Here is a 20,161-nt window from a genome sequence, read left to right as displayed (position 1 = left end):
ATTCAGGGGCGGATCGAGAAAGGTCCAAAGGGGGGGGGGGTCCGAAAGTTGGGCCGATTGAGACAACACTGTAGTAGGGGGTCCGGGGCATGCCCCCGCGAAATTTTTGTATTCTAGACGCCCGAACATAACATTTGAGGCATTCTGGGCTATCATTTTTTTTCTTTTTCTCTCTTTTTTTCCCCTTTTTTTTCTTTCTTTTTTTTACTTCCCAAAAGTGGGGGTGGGGGCCGGGGCTGGGCCGGCACCGGCCCTAAATCCGCCCCTGTAATATGGCTCATTATGCACGCTAAAGAGCGCAGTACAGTCTTTGGAAAAGAGGATTACCTCTCCCCACCAGACTCCAGAGGACCACACTGGACTCAAGTCTTTGGAATTGGGTTATTGGGTCACACCAAAAGTAATCCTATCCTAACCTAACCAATCTGACGTCAACTAATGAGAGATGCGGCAAATTTAATGCCTAACGTCATACGTTTCACCGGGCCATGAGACTAATAGGTATCGATAACTGTTAATCAATTAGGCCTATAATTTAGTAATTAAGGGCCATAACCAGTGCCGTAGCCAGGATTCAAGTTCAAACAGTGCAGGACAATATCAAGGTAGACCCACATTACGTGTAAATTCAAATAATGTGGACGCATTTTCTTAAAAGTTGACCAATTTTACGCAAAAATATGAAAATTCTTTTACCAATTTTATGCTAAATATGAGCAATATGGACCCATTTTTCAAAAATTTACTCATTTATGCATAAAACTGTATAATTTGGACCCATTTAAAAAAATGTGGATCCATTCTTTGTGGACCCATTAGAAAAATTGTGTTTGACTGTCCCCAAGTCCATGGTAGTTGGCTACGGCATTGGGCCATACGTAATTTAAGTTTATGAATAGGTCTGACTGTAATAACTTATATGATTAAGCCTAAATTTGATGATGACTTGAACTGCACGGGCATCATTCATCAGTTAATTAGTACCGGTATGCCTAACGTAGGCCTAAAACTACATTTACACTAGACACGATTAGGACACGACAACGACACATCATCGCGTAGTTTGTATTCTTCAACACTGCGCGAATCTGTGTTTTTTTTTTTTTTTTATGTCGTTGTCGTTTGTACGTGTTTAGTGTTAATGTAGCTTTTGCTTGGTTTGTGATTTAACTCTCATTTCATTGTGTCCGCATGTACTATCTGTCAAGAAGACAGGAAAATGCATTAAACATCCAAACAAAGTATTGAATAGCTCATTTGAAAGGATAACTACGGTAAATTATTAGCTTCCAACGAGAAACAGATCGAAAAAAGTTAATCCTTAAATTGATTACCAGACAATTTAAATATCATGCAAAAGAATACAGGAAAGTAAATTTAATTGTCCTGAAATTGACGGAGAATTTTTTTTTAGTTCAAATGTTTCATTTTAAGTTAATCACTCATTTTAATACTAGGCCTAATAATAATAGGCATGAAACAGTAATAATCTATCATTCATACCTAATTAAGTGATGAATGTGTAGTAGGCATATTGAAAAGCAATATAGCGGCAAGCAATCACTCATTTTTTTTGCTGTGTGATGAGTAAGAGGAAATATTGCAGTACAGTACTTACCAAGAAAATGAAATTGAAAAAGAACAAAAGGTATTTTACACAGTTATTGCATCCTCCAGTTACAGCCATTACCACGCTCTTTTTGGTACTTCAGATATTTTTAATACATTCAAGAACAGATCAACAAAGAGAAAAAATAGAGATATATAAATCAAAATGCACGCATATCATGCCTGAGAAATTCGCCCGGAGCTGTTACTGTTGACATTCCGATGGGCCTACTGTTTGTCGCGTGTCAAATCCTGCTAAGTCAATCGATTGCTTGGCAAACGAATCTGCGCACAAAACTACAAGTTATAATGGTTCCCGGTTATTAACCGGGAATCATTCTATAAATACTCAGAAATTCATATAATCAAAAAGTGCTATGGTATAATTGTAAGCATGTATCCTAAAATTCGTGACAGGTGAAATCCTGATGAAAAACCTTGTATATTTTGCTAAACAACAATTGCTGCTATAGCTTATTGAACCGGGTCCGAGCGGACGGCTGCTTATAGGCGGGTGTCAACATAAGGGCAGGCACCTACCATCTGTTCATTGGTGTTACAGTAGCTAAGATGAGATTCACTTTGTTAGTGATATAGATCTGACGGAGGGTCTTTAATGAGATTTATTAGAGCAAACGAATCCATGGTATATTTAGGCCTACCAACCAGAGGTAATCGCAGAATCTAGACTACCCGCAAAGCTTTTTCATTAGACCCTATTTGTAAACCTGATATAGATACCAGTGTAATATTACGGAAAATTAAGTAAGGTCATGATGAAATATATACATGAAATATAAACACGCCGACGTTGAAAATGTCATGAAAAAAAAAAGTTATAGGCCCTAAGTAAATTAGCCAAGTTTAATAACATATATAATAGGCCTATTAACCGACTGTTCTATTTAACTTTTCCGAGCTGAGGAGGTAGCACAAAGAGGACACGAGTAAAGCATTGCATCGGCCCTAACCAAGGATAGGGGCGGGATATTTACATTTCAAAGATGGATGATTAATCATTCAATCTAACAATCCCGTAAGGGCCCAAGAGCTGTTGTGGGATATCGGTCCAGCTGAAGTATTCTTACATGCAAATGATGAATTCCGTTATAATTTTGATGGTTTTGATAGAGGATAATATTATTATTATTATTTAAGGAAAACATTAAATTGAATGTATCGATGATACGCTCGAGGTGGTAAGAAACCTTGAATCCTCAGTGAACTTTAACTCTGATTTTAGCAATATGAAAATAACCATGGAGGTATATAACTAACACACAATGAAGCTCATCAAAAATGTCGGTCCCAGCAGGAGACAGAAACCAATCAAGAGAAAATGAATTGAATGAGCTTCGCATCCCCAAGATGAACTAATCATCAAAGTGACGCACTATAGTGAAACATCTGCTGGAATCACAATAAGAAATTGACATAGAAACAGCTGCCGTTATCAGGGCTTCAGTTCCCCGTCGGCCGGGAACTAGACCCTCCGTAGTATTCTGTCCACGCACTTAATGTATTTATATACTTGGGTAAGGAAAACTGTTTGTGCACAATTAACCGTCTAGGTGCCTGCACAAATTTGGGAGATTGTATGCTCTAGTTCCATCCGGCCTCTTAAGCGGCCCTTATAATTGAAAGAATCCACGGTAAGTTTTTACGTTTTCTCGGCCCAGAAACCTGTTGGTCTTGCCAAACTCCTGTTATTTCTCCAAAGATTAAAAGACAAATTAATGACCTACTTTTTTATATGAGTGTTTAAATTCAATATTTACCTGTAATATTGTTTCTAATTTCTATCTTAATGTCCCTGTTCGTAGACTTCGTTCTAAGCCTATTTTAAATGTACAATTCTCACGTGTTAATGTTTGTAAAAATGGTATTTTTTGTAGACTGTCTTCGTTTTATAATAATTGTGTTTGTAATAATCCTGAATTTGATATTTTTCATTGTAGTTTCTAGTCTATCACATTTGAGTCTGTAAAATAATCTTATTATATTTTAAAATAACTTTAGGTTTTCCATTGATATTGTGTAAGTTTTTATATTTTATATTTTATATTTTCATCCTGTAATTGGTGTATACACTGTTGGATGTGCAATAAATAAATAAATACATAATTAAGATCATTTTTTAGTTTACTTTATCTGGATTAAGATATCGTAAACTATATAATAATTTTACACTAGAACGAATCTACAATATAATATTGAACGAGGAGGAGTTGTCGCTACAAAAGCAACACTGATGGCTGAATCCGGTGCAAATTGCGTAAATGGAATAGGTACCATTTTAAGTGCCGCTGATGATTAAAAAATGCATGTGTTCACTAAATAACAAAATAAATAAATTATTCTAACCCCCAAAAGTAGGCCATAAGTTAATTAAAAATATATATAACGAATTAAAAATAAGCTATATATCACGTTATTTTACAGTACTCTGATATTTAGGCCCATGTAAAATCCAGTTCGACTGTATTCTTTAGTTTTAACTTTTTTTTGTGTGTAAACTTTATACTGTACCATTTTTTTCAATTATTGGCTCACTATAATCTTTCAATAAAAGATAGCCTAATATTTCCTTTAAAGAAGAGGATTTTTCTAAAATTATAGCCTACTCAAAGATCAAGGGACATGATATTCTAATATAAAATGTTAACCAATCAATATGTAACCTAATACATTTATTGTACTCATAAGTATGGAAAAATAAATTTCTTGGCCATGTAGGCCCCTAGGCCTACAATTTATTTTAGGGTTTTGTATCGGTTTTTGTCCGAGTGGCTAATTTCCCGAAATCCATTTGAAATTAGGTAAATATGTTGTATTGAACGTGACGTCACGAGGGGAACACGACACGATCAAAGCTGCGATGTGTACATAGACTATGTTGTGTGAAAGCTTCGGATCATGGTGTGAAGAAACATTACACCTTTTAAATCTCTTCCCATCATGCAATGTGTCAACCCGGAAGTAATTGTAATTTGTAGAGAGCGAGTAAGATCCCATCGTCGCTGAGAATTTTTGTTCCTGATTTTCTACGGTAGTTTTTAACCATAGTTTGTAAATTTCATTATAATTTAAATAGTGTTAGCTTAGCATACAATATGAAAAATAAATTCGTATCACTCTTGTTTAACATGCAGACTAATTAGTGCTGCAAGTCTAAGTAAATTGATGCTAGGCCCAGGCCGCTTGAAATACTACGCCGTGATCATCTGTGAACTCGTAGGAACGCAAGCGTTTTGGTAGCCTGAGCACTGTTTGATCGCCTGATTACAGTAAACCTTAGGCCTAGATTAGGTAATAATCTGTTAACGTCAAGAACAACTCAATTACAGGTAGCAGTCACACTTTTGAGGCTTGAAATGATTATAAATGTATGTCACTGTTAAATCTAATGACATATAATGTGATTTTTTTTTTATAGTTAACCAAACACACTGCTGTCCCATTTGAAAATGAGCCTCACAGTTGAGCAAGTGTTAAATGATGCAAAACGTTTAGTTGAGAGGTTAAGAGAACATGATAATGCAGCAGACACCCTCATTGAGCAAACTACAACATTACACAAGAAGATTGATGCAATGAAACAGGTTTGTAGTATTGACTATTATTAGTATTATCGGACTAAATTTTTATCAATTTGATTTCTTTTATTGCTTCAAATGCCATCTTGGGCACTTATCGAGTGGAACAAATGCAAAAAACTCAAGGGATGTAAATAAATAATGAATGATTAATCCTAATATTGGGTTGTCTATGCATTATGCTAGGAAGGACTAAATACTATCAGTTTATCTTCATTTCAAATGAATTTGTTCAAAGAGTAGTTTTCCCTCCTATAGTACAGTATTTAGTAATTTTACAATTCCTATATTTTATTTAAAACAATTAAGTATCAAGAAGAGGTAGAAGAGATGAATCAAGTTGCACGTCACAGGCCTCGGTCTTCGCTTATCCTTGGAATCCAGCAAGAAAATAGACAGATACGAGAACTCCAGCGTGAAAACAAAGATTTACGACTAGCATTGGATGAACATCAGTCAGCACTGGAGCTTATTATGAGTAGCTATAGAGAACAAGTCAGTAAGCTTGTAATGGCAAATCGAACAGAGAAAGTAGCTTTAACTACAAACATGGTTAGTACTAACATCAGATACTATTCTTTTTTTAATATGAGTATAGCCCACTGTTAGACCCACAACATGACAAGTATAAATTAATACATATGCAGTTGAACTTGCCCAAAGTCGAATCCATAATTGCATTGAAAAATTGTTTGACTTAGTTGAACTTTGACTTTCAAGATTGTTAATTAATGGAAAACACATCAATTTGCGTTGCAGCACTGGCCACCATCCCTATTTAGGTATATTTCAAGTCTGGAAGTGCATGCATGTATAATAATTAAAGCCCTGTTTAGACTAAAATTTTAATTGACAAAAAAAAATGTGAGATGCCTAAATATGGTCATGATGATATCACATCATGAACATATATAGGCACATCATGACTATATATGGGCATACAACAGAAAATTTGATAATCTGGGCAGAGCTTATATGAGAATGTTTGATTTATGCAGGATTTTCTCAATACTGTTCTTTGTTAAAAGTGAAGGTAGAAAAATAAGATAGCCAGAAGGGATGTGATTTTTTTTTTTAAAGAAGTAAAATATGATTGAATTATTAAGACAACTTTTATATTTTTCAGCCACTGGAGAAATCTCAAGAAACCGAAATTTCATCCACGATGCAAAACAACAACATGGACTTGGATGAGAAAGCAGCGGTTGCAATGGAAGAAATGATGGCTCGTCTTCTGATAGAGAACCGAGGGTTACGGGAGATGCTAGAAATAAGCAGACGCATGCACAACCAACACACTAAGATATTAGAAGACAATGAGAATTCAAAAGATGATAACAAGAATGTAAAGGAAAAGAATGATAATGAAACATCGACAACAAACTTTGAAAAAAAATGAGATCTACTGTACTGAACAAGGTGTTTTTATGTACATGTTTACATCCTGGTGTATATATTTATTTGTACAGTATCTCTAGAATGTTAAATGGTTCAAGATGAATTCTATCACAATCTGGATTACCCAGAGATCGACGATGATATTTTTTGTTCTTTCTTCTTACGGTGACTGTAGATTTGTTAAGCATTCTCAGGATAATGCTGGTGTGTGTGTGTGGGTATACCATGGAGGAATAAGTTTAGAAATTATTAGTCATTTCATCCATTAAATTGCGATTATCTCTCTCCCACGTACATTGCTGGGCTTGGAAATTTGGCTTGTTTGTTATGATCCTAATAGCTACCAGCGCATGCACGGTTGCCATTCTCGGCTTATTTAGTTGTCAAGTACGTAACAGTGAGGTAATTGCGATTGTACCTTTGATCATCACTGGATAGTTTTTCTAAACTTATTTCTTCATGTTTCAAGTTAAGAAAGATGTGAGATTGAGAAGTATGTATGTATGAATATAGTGTTCTACAAGGACCAAAGTGTTGCTTCAAAAAGTTCTCTTTCTGGAGGTCAGTAATTTGAACTTTTAAGAGTGATGAAAGTGAAACATTACAAACAGTAGTTCAACAATTATTGTTTGTTGCACTAATTAAAATTTAATTAAAAGCTACACAATAAAGTTGTAAATCTCTTGAATGTGAAGTATCCTATATCTATCTACTGTACTTACTGTAATTTTAGTTGCCAGGGGGCCAAATGTTTAATATGAATATCCATTAGGTCCAGTCGCAGCATAGTTATTTTCTTGGTTGATGTTCTGGAGCTGTATCGTGGCGGTTAGGATGCTTCTTTCCAATCTAAGTGTCCTTTATGGCTGGATTAATGACTATAGAGAATCTCCATGCAAAAAGCATTGACTTAAGTTATAGTCTATTATAGAGCATCAATTTAACGAGTCCCTGAATGACCCAATGAATGTGGATGTGTCACCCTCTATAAATATGGTACAAAAATATATCACAATAAACGCACAAGTAGGCATTTCACCTGAAAAGGGGGGGGGGTGGGACTAGTTTGCAGAATAAGCTTGCCATTGAGTACTCCAAACCCAAGAAGTCATAATTAATTTCAGACTACTGTATACCTGCTTCAATGAATACTGAAATTAAACATCCTAAGCTTGCTATATAAATATTGTGATTGGTTGATTAATGACAGTAGCTCTGACAGCTAATCTGGTATGGCATGTTAAGATATTAAATGCTTACCTTAATCAGGCATGGCATTTTAAAAATATTTTAAAAAAATTACATATAATTAATAAACTCTAAATATATACATACCCAGGTTTTATATATATATATACTATATATATATATATACAATTCAATATTGAAGTTTGAATTAAATTATTTAAGTTGGTATAACCAAGTAACCTTTGAAATTATTTGTAGCATAGTAGAATAAAAATCATATTTTTTTAAGTGCAATACTGTATTACTGTATTTTCAATTTAAAGTAGAAAATAAAGGAATACCACGGTAATGTGAAAAATGTCTTGTGAGTAGATTTTCTAATAAGCAGATGAATACTGAAGACAAACTCATATGTTCTTATATTCTCTAATTTAATCGTAATTGCATCAGTAATCATATTAACAATCGTTGATTTACAAAATATTAACATTGAGCAGATATTCAATGAAGAAAGACAAATGTATAGATAGGTAAATTTTTTATATTCTCAATCATAATTGCCTCAATAATTGATGCCAAACATCATTAGGTTAGAAATTATAAACAGATACACAATTCTTACAAAATATAAACAGAATAATACAGTACACTAAAAATAGACAAAATCATTTCAACAAAAAATATGGTAAATCATTTAAGTACAGCAGCTTTAGTTCAAAATATATTTACAATATCTTCAAGGATGTTTAAAATACTTTTACAAAACTTAATTAGCAATTTATATTATTAAATGTCTTGTATAATATATTTTAGGCTATGTTTGGATATTATTTAAAAGAATATAATATATTTTTGAGTTCTATGTGTTATGACAATTTTGAAGAACTTTATGATTTACAGCTTATAATGAAAATATTACATATACAGTAGCAGCATTCATCCCATAATATATGATAAAAAAGGAAACATTCTTTATGTCACTGGATTGTTGACATCAGCATGCAGCCTACCATCAACACCATGCCATGTTGGAGGCAACATAGCAAAAGCCTTTTATTACTGTCAAGAACTCTTGTTTTCAGATGACCTGGCGTTTCAAGGTTTACAGTGGACATCTCTTTTTACTATTCTCACCCGTGAGGTTGGAATAATCCTGAGATATTTACCCTGTGGATAGTTTCAAAATTGTAATACTTGACAACTTTAAGGGATCACATGAATGGACAGACTGACATTAATATTGGCACCTTGAGCAAAATAACCCTTTTTCATGATTTTACAAATATTTTAATTACAGGAGTAACTTTACTGCTTATGGCACTTTTTCCCAAAATGCTCCATCAGCAAATAGTTGCTGTAAACTATGGTTTTACTACAGCAATTCATTCTTCTACATCAACAAGCTTTGTAAATTGCTTAAGAATAAGCCTATTCTATAAATGCAAGTGTATAATCCATTGCTGTCGAGTCTGGGATTTACAACAGCAGTGGAAGGAAGCAGTTACTGTCGGTGCTGTGGGGAAATTCGAACCCTACCCCCACCACTCAGCAAAAAAAAAAACTTCATAGAGCTTTCATTAGTTACTAGATTCCAAAATGACTGAAGTATTATTGTATCGTTCTGTTTCTGTTGTTTTTCTTAAATGTTTCACATTTATTGGCTTTAAAAAGCACCTTAAGAATATTTAATGTGGAAGCTGTGCTATAGAAACACAAGAGCACAGGCACGTCAGTATAACAAAATACAGTACGTATTCAAAAAATTCCTTGCATATCAGTTTAAAAACTGAAGTATACTGTCAGTGGCGTATCTACAGTAGAAGTGCACCCCACCCCACCCCAAAAAAAGCTTGTTTCCCCAGCAGGCACGGATCCAGAAGGGTACATTCCCCCACCGTTTGTCACGAAATTTTAAACTTTCAATGCATATCAATGTTATGTAATGAAATAAGTGCTAATCACTGATCTATTCTGAAAATGATGTGCTCCACCATTTAAAAAATTCAGGATGCTCCCCTGCCAAGTTTCCCCCGTTGGAAAATGTTTGTAGCAAAAAATATCCTGAAGTAGTTAAAAATCACCTCATATCACGTTATTTTGGGAGCTCCCCACTTTGTGTCCCCCACCTGCCACCCCACATTTCAAAACTCCAGATACGGCACTGAATACTGTGCACAAATATTCATATGCACTTTTTAGTATTCTTGATGGTTACTCATTTGATTATGGAGAATAAAATATAAGAGTTTTGAGTATTTTTATATAATTATTAAATAATTGGTGGTTTCAAATGACCTTTAATGTATAGATGACCTATCATAAAAATAGTAAATATACAAGGAAGACAATTACTTTAAAGATATACTGTACATCCTTCTGTTTTTTACCACTCATCTTGTATCTTGCAGGAGTGGTGTTCTCTCATTAGCATCAACTATTGGTGGTATTTGCTGTTCTTGTGGAGTAAACTCTATGTTTCTTTTGGCGTATAACACAGCCGGGCATTCGGGAAAGTCTCGCTGATCCTTTCGTGTGAGTAAGTGTTGTGTGATCACCCCTGCGATAGCGAGTACGACCCACAGCACAATAATGATAATATCTAAAAAGTTAAAGACATCACACAGTTGATAACATGATAGAGAGCAAAGATGTTTATAGTTTTAATGGTTTATTCTAACCCATTAAAACTGTTAACAGCCAATAAGATGATGAATAGCAAAGGATGTATATAGTTTTAAGGGGTTTAAGTAAACGTAACAAATTTTCAGATTGTCAATAATTATTCTGAAATCATATTCAGTTGAAATATACTCAAATTAATAATTATAATCAGATCTAACCTTGCATGGCATATGGTAGAAATATGAGATTATTGTTGAAGTCCTCAAAAACTGTCCTAGCAAGCGGGTATATGACGACGAGATGGAGCGTTGACTTTGATACATAACTTATCAAGCTCATAATCAGGTACGAACCCCATAATGCTGTAGCTAACAGACTCAGCTGAAAGTGAATCAGAATTGATCATCATATTATTTTGCTGTGTGTGGTGATATTGTGACAACAGTGTGACAATCCTCATCTAAAGTAGCTATCTATAGGCGACTGCACTGATTGAACATTTGGTTGTCGGGCTAAACACTTTGCACGCAGTGCTAGTGCCCCCCCCCCCCACCTCCAGTTAAGGTCAATGGGCAGAAGGCCCCTCGAAAAAATTAAGTTTTTTTTTTTTATGTTCTAAGAGATGAGATAAACATCAGCCAACTGCTGGTGATTCATTCCTCACTCAAAATCAGCAAGCGGTTTTGTCAAAATCAATATTCACAAATATTTTCCCAACAATTTTAGTTGGCAAATCCTACAGAAAGATTGGCCCACCCACTACAATTGTTGGGTGGAACTAGGACCACTTGGCGCAACCTGTGTCACAGCCAGTGTAGCTATTCACTTACCTTGCGTGTGAATGGGATGGTGAAGATCGGTACGAGTAATATAGCGCTTGTAAAAGTCAATCCATAGGCTATGTTGTCACTCCAAACATTCATATTTCCTAAGAAAAGATTAATTTAGGATATTAAGCAGGTTAAAAATGAATTCCAAATGGAAACTGAGATATTCTTATCTTTAGGAAAATTATGGAAGTAATATAATTTTGGCAAAGACATTAACAACGTAGTGGTAATATTCAATCAATCAACCATGCAATCAATCATTAATATACTGCTTTCACTACAATTACCCAAAAACATGCCACACACTTCACATCCTGTTAAGGGCAGATCTGGTTTCAAATTTAGAAGGAGGGGTCAAAATGTTTCCAAAAAACCCCAAAAACAAAGGTTCTTCATTGGGCAAATTTTATGAGTCTTAGAAGGCGGGAAATGAGTTTTGTCGACTTCTTAGGTGTCTTTCAATGACTTTTTAAGTTCTTCAAAATTCAAGGTTTTCCCCCTCTTGAAAACGGTCAGGTAAACTTTCTCATTCTTATTACAGTAAATAGGCCTATTATGTGTGTATACATACATAAAAAAAAAATTGAGTAGTTGCATACATATTATTTTTTTCCATGAATTGTTTAACCCCATAGAGATAGGGGGTCCAGGGGTTCTTCACTGGGAAATTTATGATTCCTAGATGGCGGAAAATGAGCTTTCCCGACTTCAGAAGTGTCTTTTAATGACTTTTAAGTTCTTCATAATGTTTTCCTCCTCTTGTAAATGGTCAGGTAAATTTTCTCATTCTTATTACAGTAAATAGGCCTACATGTATCATGTGTGTATACATACAGAAAGAAAAAATTGAGTATTTGCATACATATTCTTTTTTCCACAAATTGATGAACCCCAAAAAAAAAGAATGGTCTGGGATCCTCACCCGGGAAAATTTAGATTCCTAGATGGCTGGAAACGAACTTACCCACTTCTTATTTTCCTGTGGTAAAAAAAAAATTCAGCTCACGTGTCCTCAAAAGGTAGGTCTAGAATTTTTTTTGCTTGGCAGCCCAAAGGGGGAGGGGGCAGTCAGGACCTCTCGCCTCAGATTCACCAATGAATTGTTGATATATAAAATATAATAAATAATAATAATAAAATAATAATATAATAGAATAATGATATATGTGTTGTGTTTGATGATGGAGAAGCATGATCATGTTGGTGGCAGTGTTCTAGAGGCACTTTTGATACTCCCAAGCTAACCAACATATGTTTCATTTTATCCTTTGTTATGTTTGTAGAATTTAATGAAAAGATAATAATAACTACACAGGAAATTGAATTTGCTCAAAAGTTAACTTGTCTCATTTTGTTGTATATATAATTTAACATACTCTTGTGCTTTTGTTAATATTGTCTGGAGAGCCAGTCTGAATGGCAGTATTCTATTATATGTTTCTATTGGTTGATAGATAAACAATTTGAATTGAATGTATGTGATAGTCATTGGTCTCGCAGAACTGTGATGTAAAAATTACCTAATGGTCCAATGAAGAATGCACAGCTTGCAAACAAGTACCCAAAGTTAATCGCTACGATGAGCATTGTAGGAAGAACTTTACCATAGAGCCACCACAAAATGAAGAGAATTCCACCTCCTATGCCACCAAATGTGAACCCCAGTACAATACATGCTGAAAAAAAAAAATTTATAAAGTGTTATGCTTATCATAATGCTTGCATACCAATACAAAGTGTCCAAAATCCTTTAACAAAAACAAAACAAGATATTTTCTCAGAAGTAATATAATATAAAAATATAAATAGTAATATATTCAAGAGTTGGGAAAAAATAACAGACACAAAAAAATAATGGTAAAAACAGAATGAAGGTTTAAATGCCGAGCGGTTAAGGCAGGGGCACCGTAACCATAGCCAACAATAACGGCACGGGTTCGTGGCCGCCTCGCTCCTAGTTCCAGTGGTGGAACAAAAATCTTCTTGGATAAGGACTATAAACCATAGGTTCAGTGTACACAAATGCTCATGTGCACTTTAAAGAAGTCAGTACATCTTTTGAGACGTGTACTGGTCCACTCGGCTCCTGTCGTGGACAGATGAAAGTGCGCCGTTTATTGAAAATGCAACATCTAGTCCACTGTGCCATGAGCAATGATTGTTGGAATGGTGCAATAGAAATGGAGCAATTTGATTTTCATTTGAATATTTAAAACGCGTTAAAAATACTCCACGCCTTAACCATCATATTGACATTTAAAGAAGATTTACCCTGTCAGAATTGAAGGTAAAGGTAGAAGAATAACCCATAACTTGCAGCATCATTGTGCTAAATTGCGTATGGGCGTAGTCCCTGGCTACCTACAGTAGCAGCCGTAAAGAGGCGTTTCTTGCTATACGTGTTCACATCATTCCACAACGACAAGGGCTGAAATGAACCATAACATTGGGGTAACCCCCTACTCTTCCGAAAGATGGAATGGGTTCTTTAAAGTGCACACAAGCCAGATGTATACACTGGACCTCCATTTTAAGTCCTTATCCGAGAAGACTTGGTTCTACCAACCGAACCATGGGCGAGAAGCATCTGGAACCAGCGCCGACGTTAAGGCTGTAGCTGGTGGCGCCCCTACCTTACCGCTCGGCCACTTGACTCGTCCATTGTGTCTGTAAGACCTATTAGATTATTTTTTATCAGTCTAATAAGAAATTCCTTCGGAAGCATCTTAGGCTTATAAGGTTTGAGCTTATTCCCAGATTTGGGGAAGAATACCCAGGGCCCTAAGTTCAAAGGGGCCCCAGGAATGGCTTATACTATAGTCACAATTTCTTTAACGATACTGACATTGCCTTCAGTTGTAGTATTTTTAGCCTTAATATACATAAAGTCTGTCCTTAGAGGTTAGTTAAGTTTTCACTGAAATTTGTGGGCCCAAACATGTTTCCGTCCTTGGACTCTATGACTCATTGTTACGCCACTGGATGCAAATAAACTATTTAAAAATAATCTGCTGTAGTATTACCATCAGTAAATATATTTGAAGATGTTGAGAATATGAGGAATGCTGGAATCCCAATAGTTAGACCTCCAAAGAAGAACACCTCTGCAATAAGATAAAAATGTAAAAAAAAAAAAAGCTTTTATTTATATTAATTATTTACATTTGTATGCGAAGGTTTCCATTTTTTCCTTTTATGTAAATTATATAGAATTGATGCACCATCAAAAAGGTGGGAGCTGCTAATAAAAAAAGTTTTATTACATAAATTGATTGAAATATTTATATTACAGTCATTACCATTATTATTATTGGTTGATATTGATATTAAAACTTCTAAAAAATAGTGAAAAAATTTACCTTCTTCCACTAATAACTATCATAATTGATAATATTTTTCATTTTATGTGAAGTGAAAGTATCAGACCACCTGTACTTACCAATTTTGAAATAGTAATGGCCAGAAAAACACAGTATGAAGCCTAAAATACTTAAGCCAACGTACATGGTTATAAAGCCAGGCTCCACTGCGAGTTCAAAAAAGGAGAAAAAATAATTAGGCACATTTAACTTTGTTTCAGGTCCAGTTCATTTGCATAGACAAGTGGCTGAGAAAGTAAAATAATTATCATAAACAGGTAAAATACAACACAAGGTTATAAAGTGGACAACAGGTGACTGCTATCTGAACAATAAAGATCGATAAAAATATAAATTATAATAATTGAATATGTTACACTTATATAGGGCTTAATGCCAACATGGCCTCAAAGCACTTCAAATTATTACATGCTGGTTTTTAAAAAATTATTTTGAAAATTAATTTTGTAAAGGATAAACATATGTTCAGTCCCACATTATTAATTCAAATTAAATTTTAAAGAAAAACAATTACTAAATTAAATGACTCACAGATATTAGTACAGCTGGGTTGATTGTGGTCAGTGGTATCATATGTGCATGCAAAATTCACCATTGGTACATAAGCTGCTGAGCTGTGATTGGCCACCGGATCTGTAACTATAACATTGTAAACCACACCTTGTCCTTGGATTGATGATAGGATTACCTTTCCTTGAAATTTATTTGTGTACGAAGCAACCTAGTAAAAAAACAAAACAAAAAAAACAGGATAAGCAAAATGAATGTCTATAATATTATTCTGCTATAAATCTAATAAACTTGAAAATAATTAAAATTTAATTACTTGCTTTGTATAATATTTTAATTGGGTCTTATTAAACCAAAACCAGCATTAGTTACCAAAACAAGAAAATTAATGCATTCATAATCTCCACATTATAAACTTTAAAATTATTTTCTTGGAATTGACTTACTATTGCTAAAGTTATGAGTACAAGTATTATGCCTTCTCTGTCCTAAGTATACAATACTGACACATTCTTATGTTAATTATTCTGTTTAACATTTTTAGCGACAGTACACTGGTTTTAGGATGGCAAGCCTCAACTAGTTTTAAGCTTTCAACTCAACATTATAACAAAAAAAAAATCCTTAATTTTCACTTTGTAATATCGTTGGTATAGTCATTGCAAAAATCCTTAAATTTCAGCTAGCAAATTTAAGGATTTTGTAGTATTTTGTGTAAGTTATTGGAAACTCTTTTTATTTGTATCCATCTGTGATTTTTTGAAAAGTTTTGAATTTATAGGTTTTCGTTAATACAATCAAGAATGACTGGTTGTGGTGGTGGGTTGTCATACTACAGTAGTATTACACATAATAGTACTAACCACAGTAATACTACTACTTACGTGATGGCCATTTTATGGCAAACAAATGGCCATCTCCTCCACAGTAGTTAGCAATCTACTTGAGCCTCGTACCTTTCTTATAACTCTATCTACTACAATGCTCAAATAATAACATATAGGATTACTAATCTCATTAATGGTGACAAAATAAAAATGGAAATATACTTATGATATAGATAATAAATAGACTAAGAGAACTTAGTGCTAAGCAAAATCGATTTCAATACTCATTTGTGGCAAATGCCATCCATTTATACAATGAAGGTGGTGTTAGATTCAATGGTAACTAAATACTGGATAGTGGCATTAATTTATATTATTGTTTACTTTAGCTGTTTCTAGGCCTTGTGATGTTTTTCGTGGTTGTGAATTCATATTTTTAAATCTTTTACTGAATTTTGTATGTCAGTGGAAGAGGAATTTCCTTGTTTTTTATTTTGCAAGGACAAAATAAAGTTATTTATCTTATCTTATACTGTTAATGAGAAACTCAATTGATGAATATTTACACTGATCAATCAACTTAAAAGGATCTTTTTATTGGCAGCACTCTGACCACAAGTAGTTTTTCATAGAGATCTCTTTTAAATTTTGTCTCAGCTCCTTAGCCAATTGTCTACTATGCTACAGGTATTTTTACCTTTGTGCCATATTTTCTGACACCATCAACGGTCATCATCTTCTGTATTCCTTCAAAATATGAAGACTCGCTATTTTTAAAACGTGGTAGGTAGTAAATATATAGACCATAGTGAAGCCTGAAAGAGATACAGAGTATTGACTAGTACACCAAGTTTGAATTTGTGATATGGTTATGCTTAATTATTTAATAAATTCATAACACATCATAATAACACATCACAATAACTTTATTCAACAATGGACAAATTGAAACAGTTGTAGAGGCAAAAAAAGAAACCATTGTTAAGATCACAATTAGAAGGCAAGCCTTGTCTCATAGTGACCTTCGATATTGATAATAATAATAATAATAATAATAATAAATATAAATATAATAATAATAATAACAATATTAATAATAACAATAATAATAATAATAATGATAATAATAATAATAATAATAATAATAATAATAATAATAATAATAATAATAATAATAATAATAATAATAATAATAATAATAATCATATCATAATCATAACAAGGGGGGAGGAGGCGTCCACTACCATTTGAGATATTTTGGCATTAGTAGACGGCTAGCTTCTCTTAAATGGCATCAGAAAAAAAATTCTTGAGTTGGCCACGTTTTTGGGAAAATCCAAAAGAAATGGGTAGGTCGGTAGGAAAAGCTTAAAATAGAAAGTCTAATACACATACGAAAGTATAATACATACTCCAAGTATTGAAATACACGCCATCGTGTTGGGATTCAATATTTCGACATTAATTATGTCATCATCAGGAATGATACTGTAACATGTATATGAGAAGCACACACAAAAGACAAGTGACCATTTTTTTTCACAGTAACCGAAGTGGGGGTGGCTAGTCACCCTATTCACCCCACTAGATCCACCACTGGGGTCCCAGACTCCTGTGCTACCTGAACACAAAATTCATGAAGAAATTTATTCTAACTAAATATATACACCTTCGAATAGCATGCTGAGATTACCTGAACTGCAAAGCATGTGTCATGGAGCAAACAGGTTTCGGAAGAATGCCATGTGGTACACCAACGTTTGCTTGTGAAAACTCCACTGAGCTCTGAAAATAATTGCTCCAAGCGATGTGGATGTTGGCATCTAACTCAAGGTTAGAGGTCAAACAGCAGCCTCCAGGAACAGGAGGGGTTGGAAAGTCTACAGAACAAGAAAAAGGAAAGTTTACAAACAGAGGGTTCACATTTTCTTTTCTATCTTTTTCTCGAAATGTTGAGATATTCTCAAACAACAACAACAGTTCTTTTCAGAACTACAGTATCTACGAAGTGTACCACAAGCATATATATATCTTTTTCTATTAACTGATAGAGAACAGTTATAAATGTCACTGTGTATACACCAAGCATACTTACTGATGTCATTGCCATACTGCATCACTGTAAGCTGTGCTGACACTGCATGTGTCTCTTTATTCTTTACGTACCAAACCACCTCTACCTGATGAAGGTCCAGATACAGCACAAGTCCGACGCTTGGCCCTGTCATAGATGTATCTGTTGAAGGAACCTCTGTCGTTGAAGCATATATTACATTGTGGAGACTATGTGCCTGGAAAGTGAGGAACGTAGCCGAGGTACTGATGTTGCCTACAGTCACCTGGTAGGTAGCATTAGGAAGAAGTGTTGTAACCGTGATTTGATCGATTGGAATAAAGATATCTAGAAAATAAGATTAATTCAATTATTACTAAATATAGCCTCTTTATATTATATTATGTTTATAGCCTACTGGGGCAGTTGTATTCTATTTATTGGCAAGACAAAACACTCCAGGGACCAAGTTACTGTACCAAGATCAATCATTGATTATCTTCTGTGTTTCATCAATATAGTAAGAGGAATTACATTCAATCATAAGATGGTGACTCAAATAGAAATAAAAATGTAAAATACTTCATACAAATGAAACGTTCATTTTAATTAGTATAGGCCTATATTATAATTCTGTAGGCCCAAGGCCTAGGCTAGTAATATAGTATATCCTACTTATGATCACACTACTCAAGAATAATTCTGTTTAAAGAGGTGGGAGTTGCGCCGGAGCCTGGCTTCGTAGTCCGGCATGACAAAGGAGTAGACCCAAGCTATGATAGGCCTACCAACCAGGGTCGGTATTCCCAGGGCCGCCCTACCCTACTACAGTAGATTAGGACCTAGGCCTAGGCCCTAGCTAAGCCTAGTAATTTATTTAGCCTAGCCTAGGCCTAGCTTCACACATAGGCCTAGGCCTAGCCGCTTCGATTTTCATTGATAGAGCCAAAACAAACTTACTGTATTTACTGCAGATATTAATATCGAACAGAACTAGTAAAAAAAGAAAAGCAAGTAATTGCCTCATGGTAATTATGCATAATCTTTTGAATTCTATGTTCTTGACTAAGACTGAAGTGTCAGATTTACGCAGGAGGAAGTCTGTCTGGTATTTTCCCTTTTTCCTTTCTTTGTCGGTTGGCGCCCTCATGTGTATTAAAAGTTTATGTCTTCCCATATAGAACAACAAATTGGTAATTAATAAAAATGTTTTTAATAAAATATGAATTATTTCCATGTGTTTCTTATTGGTTATAGGGGATCTTTAATCTTAATTTAGTTTATATTTCAAATTTCGCTAAAGACTCGTTACCTTTAAATGACTACTGAATTCTTTCGGACGTATAACAATCAAATAAAATAGTATAATACAGTACATACTCCAAGTATCAGGAATGATGATGACATAATTAATGTCAAAATATTGAATCCCGACACGATGCGTGCATTTCGATATTTGGAGTATGTATTATACTACCTTATCTGAGATTAATTAGTGGAACTTTCGGTTTTTATAACCATCAAGCATCATCAGATAATACATAAGAAATTATAATGAATATGGTCTAATTTTCTTCCATAAAATTCAACTTAAATGGGCGACATGTTATACTAATGACTTTACCTGTTTAACAATTTTATGTTATCGCTCTAATTTGTGTTCAAAACTAAGTGTTTCCGTAGAGCCATAAATACGTAGGCCTATCTATATACGTAATTATATCCAACGGACGTTTTGCAAACGTTACTGCCCCAGAGGGCACACAAGTAGTGTGACAAGCGCCTCGAACATACGACCTCGTATCGCGGTTGAATGTCCGGAAACGCATGATTGCCATGAGTGGAGTTGCACCATTAAGTAACTGTGCTTTATAGATATCGGATCTCTTGTTTCACACTTGTAGATTCCCTTACTCTATACTGTTTGATATATTTATTTCAGCATTACCGCGATATAATTAATATTAAATAGGCCTATCTAAATCAAATATATAAATGGTATGTACAGTATTTTAAGATGATTATAACGGTAATAGTGGCAACATATTTGTTGGGCTAAAATTTATTTGATGACAATAGTATATAGATTGATTGAAATATTGATTTATATTTAATTTAACAATGTTAACGGCTCTTGATTTATATTATA

At 34.2% G+C, this 20,161-nt stretch overlaps 3 protein-coding genes across 4 annotated transcripts in view; 1 reads left to right on the top strand and 2 right to left on the bottom strand.

Annotated features, from left to right (window-relative positions):
* Positions 1-2,267, bottom strand: part of LOC117113622 (CD9 antigen-like) — a 5,249-nt gene extending 2,982 nt beyond the window's left edge. Inside the window, exon 1 of the mRNA XM_033257022.1 lies at positions 1,619-2,267. Within this exon, the coding sequence (XP_033112913.1) occupies positions 1,619-1,687 (69 nt within the window). The 5' untranslated portion in view covers positions 1,688-2,267. The remainder of the gene's footprint in view (positions 1-1,618) is intronic.
* A 2,232-nt stretch (positions 2,268-4,499) lies between these two features.
* LOC117113571 (FGFR1 oncogene partner 2 homolog) lies at positions 4,500-7,930 on the top strand. Its single transcript, XM_033256942.1, has 4 exons — positions 4,500-4,657; positions 5,045-5,210; positions 5,514-5,756; positions 6,331-7,930. The coding sequence occupies exons 2-4, from the start codon at positions 5,076-5,078 to the stop codon at positions 6,601-6,603; spliced, it is 651 nt and encodes a 216-aa protein (XP_033112833.1). The 5' UTR covers positions 4,500-4,657; positions 5,045-5,075; the 3' UTR covers positions 6,604-7,930.
* A 270-nt stretch (positions 7,931-8,200) lies between these two features.
* LOC117113570 (transmembrane 7 superfamily member 3-like) lies at positions 8,201-19,177 on the bottom strand. Of its 2 annotated transcripts, XM_033256940.1 has the most exons (12): positions 18,973-19,177; positions 18,055-18,360; positions 17,653-17,839; positions 16,657-16,774; positions 15,154-15,343; positions 14,682-14,768; positions 14,266-14,346; positions 12,763-12,918; positions 11,243-11,340; positions 10,631-10,793; positions 10,143-10,389; positions 8,201-8,957 (listed from the first exon to the last, which is right to left on the bottom strand). In XM_033256940.1, the coding sequence occupies exons 1-11, from the start codon at positions 19,160-19,162 to the stop codon at positions 10,181-10,183; spliced, it is 1,785 nt and encodes a 594-aa protein (XP_033112831.1). In that variant the 5' UTR covers positions 19,163-19,177; the 3' UTR covers positions 8,201-8,957; positions 10,143-10,180. The 2 variants fall into 2 exon arrangements, with proteins under 2 accessions (XP_033112831.1, XP_033112832.1); XM_033256941.1 differs by lacking the exon at positions 8,201-8,957 and having other exon boundaries at positions 9,445-10,389; positions 18,055-18,298; positions 18,973-19,111.
* Positions 19,178-20,161: the final 984 nt, after the last annotated feature.

This window comes from Anneissia japonica, unplaced genomic scaffold (assembly GCF_011630105.1).
Source record: "Anneissia japonica isolate Jap-2015-1 unplaced genomic scaffold, ASM1163010v1 scaffold287748_len1686314_cov196, whole genome shotgun sequence".
NCBI lineage: Eukaryota > Metazoa > Echinodermata > Crinoidea > Comatulida > Comatulidae > Anneissia > Anneissia japonica.
This window is presented reverse-complemented; position numbering and strand designations above follow the sequence as displayed.